General features: G+C 39.1%; 1 protein-coding gene across 2 annotated transcripts in view; it reads right to left on the bottom strand.

Moving 5' to 3' along the window:
- Positions 1–1,717: 1,717 nt before the first annotated feature.
- Positions 1,718–10,599, bottom strand: part of SDC2 (syndecan 2) — a 59,081-nt gene continuing 50,199 nt past the window's right edge. For both annotated transcript variants that reach the window (XM_050971040.1, XM_030234075.2), the window contains 3 exons: positions 5,038–5,171; positions 4,128–4,263; positions 1,718–2,918 (listed from right to left, as the gene is read on the bottom strand). In XM_050971040.1, coding sequence (XP_050826997.1) covers positions 2,755–2,918; positions 4,128–4,263; positions 5,038–5,171 — 434 coding nt within the window. In that variant the 3' untranslated portion in view covers positions 1,718–2,754. The remainder of the gene's footprint in view (positions 2,919–4,127; positions 4,264–5,037; positions 5,172–10,599) is intronic.

The raw sequence follows: 10,599 nt of genomic DNA, 5'->3' as shown, positions 1-10,599 counted from the left end.
CACACTGGGTTGCCAATTTCTTCTGAACAGCATTGCTGGGAGTCAAGTGTCTGCATCAGACTGATGAAAACTGAAGTTATGTTTATAACTAAGATGATAACTGTTAGAATTTTTCCCTAATAGTATGGTTTGGCACTGAAAACAGAAAGGCAAAGAGAGCATGAGATAGTAAATCCTGTTAACACACCTACTGCATGTTCAAAAGTTTCAGGTTTTTGTTAGGGAGGGTGGGAGGACTGCAACATTTCAGTTCCATGTACACAGCTGAAGCATTAAAACTCTTCTGCATATAACAGAGTGGATAATGAATGTGCAGAGAAAAAAAAGCGAATGGTGAAATAAAGCTGGAAATTTACCTTTGCTTCTGTTTGTAAACAGATGCAGGAGGAACCAGACAAGCATAATATTTGGTAGTCTGCATATAATTACAACAGATGTCTATGTTGGATAAAGTGGCCTGTACAGTAGATATAGAGGCAGTCTAACATATATAAATAAAATCAAAACAGCTACTTATTATCAATTTGCTTATGAACAAGGAGAAGACAGTTTATCTGGTGTTTAATATTTATAGCTATACTTACAGCAATATTCATTGCACCCTTGAAAGAAATTCAGATCTACTACCTTAAGCAAAGTGGGCTTCAAAAAACTGGATGTCAGACTATACAAATAAAGTATTAGTTTAGGCATAGTAGACTTTATTTTGGCACTTTAACAAATGCTTTATTTTACAGCAGTGGCACAGCATTTGCCAGAAATTTTCTTTTCTTGGCACAGTTATTTCAAGCAGTTATTTTACTAATTGAAGTTCACTAAATATTGCACAAGATATACCTGTTAAATTCTTACCCTGTTTTTTACTTGCTGAACTTGTATGGCTTTGAAACCTTGCCAGTTAAGTATAAGTAAAAAGCAATATATTAAATATTTTAGCAGAGGATAGCATTCGTTGGTTCCTAAATGACCACTGAACTTGGGACAGCAACAAATACAAGTTGCACAACTCTTATCTGAAGAGCTACCAGATCTTATTTACAATACATTGCCATTTCTGAAAAGCACTTCAGCTTGACATCCTGAACACCTGTATTTTGGGAATCTCAAAAATAAAAAACCAGGAGGTCAGCAGAGCAGAAGACGAAGCCATTTGTCTGTTACAAAGCATAATATAAGGAGGCAGACTATCGTCTTCTCCCTGTGTCCCTCTATCCAGCACCTATCTAAGGTCTAAGCAACAGACACTTCTCTCTTCTACTTGGAATATTTCCTTCTTCTCTTATGAAGACATTCCACTTGTCTCAACTCTTCTGCTGGAGTCTGAGCAGAATAAACCAAAATTCTTCAAAGGGACAGGGGGAAAAACAAACGCGAATAACAAACCAAAGCAAATACACACAGTAAATGAACTGGGGTACTCCTTTGAATTTTACAGTAGGGAAAACAACATTTGCAGGAAGAACAGGCCTGTGTCAACACTGCCATTAAACATAATGCAAAAGTCAAATGTCTCACAGCTAATACACCAGATGCAAGACTTAAACATTCCCACTTCTCTCTGCCACCTTAGCAATAAATCTGGTGTGAGGATCATCCTCATCAACAGCCTTTCTTTTTTGGTCTGGATTTTTAAGATCTACTAGATGTATTCTGTGACATTAAAACATAAGCAAACAGACATAAAATGAAAAACATACAAAAGTATATCACAATAGAATTCTCAGTATTAGGCCACATGATTTATTCAGTAGTGTTTATGTTCCCAAATTACAATTATGTCTATCCATGTAAGACTACAAAAGTTACCATTAGAATTGTCTGTGCTTATAAAATACCAACATTTTCTTTTACTGTTATATACTCATTAACACCAGTCTGCAACAAGTCACATATAATCATAGGCACTTCAAAGGCTTTAAAGACGTGTACAACTTAAATGCATTTTTAAAGAACAAAAATTTAAACCTCTACTTGTACCTTCAAATTGCAAATAATTAACAAATACAGTGGCCATAGAAATCTGCAGCAACTTCTCAAAATACTGTTAGAGTCTTTGGGTTTGCTTAGGTTCGTCAGTAGCTTACTACAAATCTTCCTTACAGGAGATTTGTTTAGTAAGAATGTGACTATACAGTTTGTAGTAATAATCCAATTTTACACATTAATTGCTGTTACAAATCTCACTGAAGCTACAGGTACGCTGAGAAACAATGCAAAGTGTAAAATTGATATTCTGACACTTAAATTTATACAAAGTGGAGGTTGAAGTTTACATAGCTGAAAAATTACATTTACACTAAAAGTTACTGTTATCTGAATTATCTGAAGACAAATTGCACCATGACAACTACAAAAAGGCATTTTTTGGAAACAGATAAATTAATGAAATAAAAACTAACTTGTAAGATCAATCTGAGACATGCTGACCAAAATTAAACAACTTTAATTGAACCATAGGATAAAACAATAACTTTCATTATTTTATATTTATGCATAAAGTTTTAAAAATCATTCAGTGAACATCAATGGTTTTATAAAATAATGCTTTGCCACTGTTATTCACAGAACACTGCAAATGTTAAGTTTTAATTTTACATTTTTAAACGAATATGTGAAAAGTTTTAAATACAATGGGGTTTTATCATAAAGGTGCCATAACGGCTCTTTAATGAAAAAAAAACTTCATTATTCTATGCAAAAGCTTTATTTAAAAAAGTTCAGTGATCTCATAAATAGAGACACTAAATAGGAATTTTATGCATAAAACTCCTTAGTTGGTGCCTTTTGATAGGCAGCACAGGATGGTTTACGTTCACCAAGGTCGTAACTGCCTTCATCCTTCTTTCTCATGCGATACACCAGCAGCAGGATAAGGAAGATTGCAAAAAGAAAACCAATAACTCCGCCAGCAATAACAGCTGTAATCAAAGAAACAGAGATTCACAATATGCCAGTAAAACAAGCTTTGCACCATACTTCTTTTTCATTTCACACAGTAAGTTTGCTATTATTTTCAAATTGCAGGTAAGGGCTCCCATTATGCAACTGTCTTCATTATTAGTATCCTGAAATATACTGTCAGAAAGCTTGTTTGCATTCATGAAGGCAATCATTTAAAATTACATTCCACTTACAAGTCAGAGATCTAACAGCTCAGTTTTAAAAAAGTTATTAAAGTTTTTTCAAAACCTCAGCTAAGACCACCACTAGTACTGCCCAAGCATAAAGCTGTCTTTCAAACTCATTTTTCAACAGTCACTCATTTTCAACATTAAAGATTTTGTTACCTTAGCTAAGAAATGTGCTTTTACTTTTCTCTGTCAGTTTTCTCTCTGACTCTATGCTGAAATAAACTTCCTATTGATCAATTATAGGAACACTTCATGCATTTGTGGGTGCGTGAGAAGTATCAACTCCCAACCAGACTTCAAGAGGAAACCCACATGCTTCCACTGATGTAGATTTAAGGTTATTTCACATTTTCAGGCTCATAGGAAGATGTGGTCCAAAACTATGATCTTCATGGCTGCCAGCTCCCTTTCCAAATACACGGGGGGAAAGTACATCTGTAAACACTGTCCTTAGGCCAAAAAAAATCTCACAGGTACTGAAAACATTGGTGGCCAGCTTGTGCCTCCCTGGGTTATGCACAGAAATAGACCCTCTTTATCTTAAGGGATTTCTGTATTGTGCCTATGCATCTCCTTCCATCCAGCCATGCTTGCCATGAGCTCCTCCCAAGCAGTGCTCATCTGCACCACATCGACCAGACAGCAATTGGGAGGTGAGAAATACATTTCTTCATTACAAGCATTACAAGCATCAATCAAATTCCAGCTTCTTTTTTGAGCTCTGAAATCTCCAGATACTCCGCCGGCAGTGTTCAGCTTGTGGGCATCAAATCAATTAGCAACGGACTTGGCTATTAAGTACTTCCCCAAGATGCCCAATTTATTCTCATCAAATCAACCACTGGCAACCCACTATAAATGTGCTTAATCCTAATGTGTTTAATAGAATGCATCTGCCAAGAAAACTCAATTGTTGAGCTTGCATTATTTGATACGGATCCTCTCTGTTTTCCATTTCATTTCGAGTGAAATAGACCTCGGCCAACAATGCCTCACCTGCCAGAACTTCTGTTCTCTGGAAGAGGTTTTCTGAATGCTTCTGAGTGAACACGTCCGTGTCATCCCCTGGCTCATCGCTCTTTTTCTTGGCATCCACCTCAGGCCTTTCCTCTTTATCAATTTCTTCAGGTGACTGTGGCACAAAAAAGAAAACTGAGCATTGCTTACAGAGAGGGCAGACCACAAGCTGGCACAGTCACTGCCTGCTGTGGGCAGTCACGTAGCTGTGGCTCCACGCACATACTGCACAATGCCAACTCAACACATAGGAAGCTTTTAGAGCACAGAAAGCTGGTCTAGACATTGTAATTGGATCTATTTGTCGTCATCATGTCAGAATGAAAAACACTGCCCATAAGTTTAAAACCTCCGAAAGTACATTTAGCAAACAGCTCTTAATATTGCCTGTGTTTATCAGAATAACAGCCTCTGAAAGAAATAACAACTCTGAAATTAACAAATCACATGTGTTATATGCAGAACACCTTTGAGAGTAACTTAGACAGTATCATCTATGGTGGTAGAAGGAAATACTAAAATACTGAATGGAACCTGCAGAGTGTTCAAACCACAGCCAAACCATACAGCATTCTCCTTTGAGAAGGGAAGTTTCACAAAGAATTTTTGAATAACTCTTTGAGAAATATAAAAAATGTACAGCTCTGACTCAAAGGTATCATGATATATTATTCTGCATCTCTCTTTTCCTTCATGTGAAATCCAGATGTTGCCATACAGACTTTCTAATAGGAATGAAAACAAACAGCTCTGTAGTCATTTAGCAGGCTGTAGTAGTAAGTGAAGTTTAGGGGTGCTTTTTAATCCATATAAATAGAAGACTTAACATCAAACCATCAAGAATGTACAGTGGAATCATTTGAAATGGTCTTGCTCTTCAGCCACGCACCTTTGTTTGTGCAGGCACCTTGGTCTGCATTTTCACTGTGGTGGTCTCGGCCCTGGATGCATCACTAGTTGTTGGTAACTTTGGAACTGTTCTGGATGTTGTTATCACTGCACTATCCTCATCTTCCTCGGCACCTGGAGACAAAATGTAATACTTCATTGACCTGTGAAATTCTTTCAGACCAATTACATTTTTTGTTACGACACCACCAAGGTAGAGAGGGTTGCACAGCCCACCCTAGGCAAGGGCCTAGATGACAATGCCTACTAAGATAAAGATGTGTGTGCAAACAGGGCACCCAAACTGTCAGGGGGATACTTGCCCCAGGTGATCCCCTGAAAAAGGGAGTGCATCAGCTGGTATAAGTAGCAACCAGGAAATTACCATGACACTTTTCAAACAGAAGAACCCTTCCTGAAAAGAGGTATGAAAAAAGCTTAACACTTGCAATAGGGGCAGAAAGTCTGGAGTGAAAGCAGCAGGCATCACGCCCGTGTGACATGGGCAGACCCCAAGTGCCATGGGTTCTGATGAGGTCCCACAGCATCAGGGGCTCTGCTAGAGCTTGGCAGTGCCACCCCCATCCTGTGGTTACCCTCAGCAGCTACCTCCAGCTTCCCCAGAGCCACCATGGGCACCCCCAGTACCCACACCCACTCTGGGGTGCAGAGTCTCCTCCTGGGCGTGGCAGGAGGTGTTGGTGGGGCCCCAGGCTCATATGGGGGTACCCAAGTCTCCAACAGCAAGGGTGTGTGGACAGAGGGTCCTGTACACTCAGACAAGGCCTGTGAGATGGGTGGCTGTGTGCACACGACACACACTGGATCAGTTACAGAAAGTGATTTAGAAATTTATATTTATATTATAAATATAATATACACTGGATCAGTTACACACACTGGATCAGTTACAGAAAGTGATTTAGAAATTTATATTTATATTTATAATTTATTTGTTACCATTTTATAAATGGTAGGTATTGTGGCTGTCTGTTGTACTGTTAATATTAAGCCTAAAAGTGTAGTTCAGCAATTGCTAGTTAATTGCATACCATAAATAAATCAACACACTTCTTTATCCTTACTTAAACCATATGAACTGAACAGTTTTTGCCTGTCACATACTGCTTCAAAAGAATTTCTCTTCTACAGCACATCTGTTGAATTCTAAAAAAACTAAGCAGTTTCTATCTACAGGAAGATTACCACTACTTTATGTTTCAGTCACTAGGAAATCACATGGTTTTAAACTCCACATAATTCAGAAGGCCTTTTCTTTTGAACTGAGTAAGAGGACAAAAAACTCCCTAAAGATTACCTTAAATTTAATTTCCTTCACATTCAAAGCCCTGCTGGAGTATGAAGGCTCCTTTAGAATAAGGTAATGGACATGTCTAATAAATATCCTTTAGTGATAGTGAAAGGAAGAAGACACAGGAAAGAGACTAAATTATTAGCAAGGCCTGAAAGAGGAAAAAAGAACTGACCCATTCTTGGACCACTGCTCAGGAATCTCAATGTGTTCTGCTCGTTACAGGCACCGGTTACCCAAGTAACCCCTGGGTAATAAATCTAGCAAATGTGCATAAGAATAGTTCCTAACAAATAAAACACTCCTACAACAGAATAGTATGACTCACTCATTCCAAACTGATTTAATTTGTTTTTTTTTTTTAAAGAAAGAAGAAAGGCTGAAAATATGAGCGCAAAAATGAAGCTTTGAAGTCATGATCAAGAATTACATACATCTGGCATTTAAAGGAGAGGCACTAACAAGACAACAACTAGAACAATCTCTTTATGGTAGAAAAGAAAATTTAGAATCATTTAAAAAAAGATACTGGCACAGAACAGTACTGGGAAAAAAGCTTTCAGAGATAGCAAAATTACAACACAACTTCTAGAATGAAGACCTCACAACAAGAATCAGGTATTTTCCTGAAATGCAACTCAAAGATCAAAAAATCAACATCCTGCTTCAAAACAGAGGTGTGGAAAGGCATCCAACAGGAAAATTTTTCTGGCTCTGATTCAAGAGTTTTCTTTGAGAAATAATGGCTCACTGGATAGCTCAACCTACTTTATCTTCTTAAGTTTCTCCATATTACAGAAAGCTTTCACAGACAAGGAAATTAAAATTGATTATCAGATTAGAGATCTGATAAAACACATCTTCAGAGTACAGAAATGTATTTTCTTCTTTTTATGAAATGAAAAGTCCTACTAATCACAACTGCTCCTCCAAATCCTTAAATGCCACTTTGCTTCAGGCCATAGTTCTGTCTGCCAGACATAATGGAGAGCATTACAGTCTGAACCTCTTTGGCTAAGGAGGGTGCAGATCCACATTCTCTCAACAAATGGGCAACTAATCTAATGCCTGGACTAGTCACTAGCTTTGCACCACAGGAACCCAGCTCTTCTTCCATACAGCCTCAGGGGAATTCTAACAATCCCCCCAAATTTGAAGCAACTATCATTTAGGGCTGACTTGGGTACTGGCTAAGACACATCCCCCATGGTTCCTGCTTTCTAGTTAGTTTTATCTGAACAGGTCTCTGCTTGGCATGGAATAGATCTAAACAAGGAAGACACTTCCCTTGCTGATCTGACAGTAGTATTTTTAGAATTACCTGTAAATAGGACTGAGAGACCAAAAAAAACCCAACTCACTAGTCCTCTCCAGAACATAGCAACAGCATTTCACACAGTATCATGTTCCCTAAAAAGCACAAAAAAGAGCATCACCAAATCCAAGTAAGATTGGAAAGAAAAAGCCTGCAGTGTCATGAGTGTGACTTCCAAGCAGGCTGTCAAGAGGAATACTGTGAAACAGTTGGAGTATAAGAACTTCTTACTCTGGAAAATATCACTGTTACTATAGCTGGTTTCTGGATTTGGTCAGCTTGGGTTTTGGTGCTGGCTATGCACTGCCTCAAGTCCCTCTTACTGAGGGCACCACAGAAACTCTGCTGTATTTAAACTCATAACCACCTTTGTGGTAGAGCTGAGAGCTCTCAACCATCACACACCCTCTTTTATCCACTGTAACTTCTTCAGGACGTCCAACTGCTTTCTTCATAGTGGTAAAAATAGCTCTAAATTGTCCTGCAGCACTGGAAATACCTAATATAATACCTCAGTGATGTGTCTATTAGCCACTCTTGGATGACAGGAGTGTGAATACTTTTTAACACCCTTAGTGCTTGAGGAAACTTGTCAGGAAATCAAGATTGTGCCACCTTAAATTACTGCATAGAAGTAGAAATTACTATATAGATAGTAGTATTTTTTTGTAGAAAAAAGCCCACAGTAGTTAGCACTTTGACTTGCAAAGCAGGCAGTGATTAACACCTCCTATCAATAAAATCAAATCACTTCACCCTATCTTTTGGCATCCTCTTTGTCTGCTGCTGCACATCACACTCTGGGAGTACCACCACCACAAGCAAATTTGTGATAAGGTGGGCACACACATAACCACCATCTCTTTCACATCTTCTATCTTTATCAGCAATGTGACACACACCAAAATTACATATGACAATTACAAATTACATATGGAGGTGACTTATCTCACCTCCATTCACTGAACAGTCCCTGAAGCAACCCTTAATCAACATAGTGTTAGGCACCCAGAGATGACACTGTAAACATAAAAGGAATAGTCCTAACTATACTGAAGTATAAGATTCTGTCCAGCACATGAAAAATACACTTTCAAGCAGTATCACAGTAGATTTCTATGTCAGAGGACCTGGAGAGCCAGGCAGTCAATGTCATGAAGCATGCTTGGGGCTGGTTTAGCAGGTGGACAGAAGAAGTTCTTGCTCCAAGACAAACTGAAAGGCACTGATGAATGAGACTGAAGCAAATGGAAGATGAATCCTTGCTGTGTTGCCTGCACCATGGCAGGGGAAGCACACCAGGAGAGGTGTGCCTGCTGGGCACGCTGCCATAGAGCACCCAGTGTCAGCCCTGGACCTGTGCTGGCTCCTGGGAGAGCACCCGTGCCCCGCAGCTTCCCCAGCACCATGACCATGACACACGGTCCCCCAGCCACCCCCAGCCACATCACCCTTGTCCCTAAGCCCCACACCCTGCTCCCACAGGGCTCCCAAACTGCCTGCTGGCCTTGGAGTGCAGTGTCAGCTTCCCTCTCGGTCAAGAGCCAAAGCAGATCTGCTCTTGTGTTTCTTGAAAAAGCTCCAACCCCATCACAACTTTTCTGCCAGAAGAGTCCCCAGTCACAATGTCAGAATACACACAGTTCATCCTGAGCCAATGTTCTCAACTCAAGCTGCTATTGACTGAGAAATGTTAGGTTGGGGAAGAGAAGAACGGGAAGGAAAAGTCTGCTTGGCTTTCTGATATATATTACCTTGAATAATTTTAGAGAAGACACAAGAACAAGAAAAAGTTTTTCAAAGAACTTGTAGATAAATCTGACAGAGCCTTTCCTTCACGTAATGGGTAGTCATGCTGCTTAGCACCTACTTTCATTTATCTCCAACTCCAATGCTCTATTAAAATCTTTTATGCCAGATGAAAAATAACAATAGTTATAAAAGCATTTCAAGTTGTATATAGGCTGGAAAACTATTTCTACGTTTTATTATTATGTTACATAAAACACCGATGCAAAAAAGAGTGATGATAGACTGAAGCATCTCCTCAGTAAGAGAGACTACAAGAAGGAAACAACAGATTAATTAAATAACTATGGATATTCTACTGTTGATATAGGACAATCAGAAGGCAGGCATGGCTTCTCTGGAAACTGCTGACCCATGGATTCAGATTCAACACTTGGGCAAATGCACAACAGTAGCTGAATGTACAGCAAAAAAAAAAAAAAAAAAAAAAGAAAGAAAAGAAAAAAAAGAAGCTATGGAAGGGAAAGAAAAGAAAAAACCAGAACACCATCACCTTTGCTACTCCCTACAAAAAGCCCTCAGCCAATTTCTAGTTTGAAATGTGTCAGCCTATAGTGACATTTGTCCATGTTAATGCTGTTTGAAGACCTGCAAGGGCATTAATGGTGGTGCTGACAATTCCTGTTTATCTCCATAGCCCTGGTGGCAGCTAACAATTTTCACAGCAAAGAAAGGAGTCAGCAATGTTGTCATCTTGGATCTGTTTGCTTGGACTATGCTTGCTACATAGCAAGAAAACCACTCTTGAGTGGGATGGCTCTTCCTGCTAGAAACATTACATTACATCACTGAGTATCAAGTAAAAGAGAGACTGAACATAAAATGAGAAACATTGATCAATGGTACATCTGCAGGACACTTTCTACAGAAAACAGAGAGCAGTAAGTATAGCAGGAGTAGGGTGCAAAGGATGCTACTTTGCTTCCCTGAACTAAAGACTTTTTGCTTGGTTCAAAAATATTAAATCTGGGTATACTGTCACATGAGCTCTTTGCAGGGGCATCCAGCTTGTCTCAGTCTTTCCTGTTTTCTTGAAGGAAAGAAATGGAGACTGCCAGAGACAGCAGAAGTGCACTCCAACTTCCACCCATGCCTCAAAGCTGAGCACAGGAAAAGAAAGAAGAAAG

Source organism: Serinus canaria, chromosome 2, assembly GCF_022539315.1.
Source record: "Serinus canaria isolate serCan28SL12 chromosome 2, serCan2020, whole genome shotgun sequence".
NCBI classification, from domain to species: domain Eukaryota; kingdom Metazoa; phylum Chordata; class Aves; order Passeriformes; family Fringillidae; genus Serinus; species Serinus canaria.
This window is presented reverse-complemented; position numbering and strand designations above follow the sequence as displayed.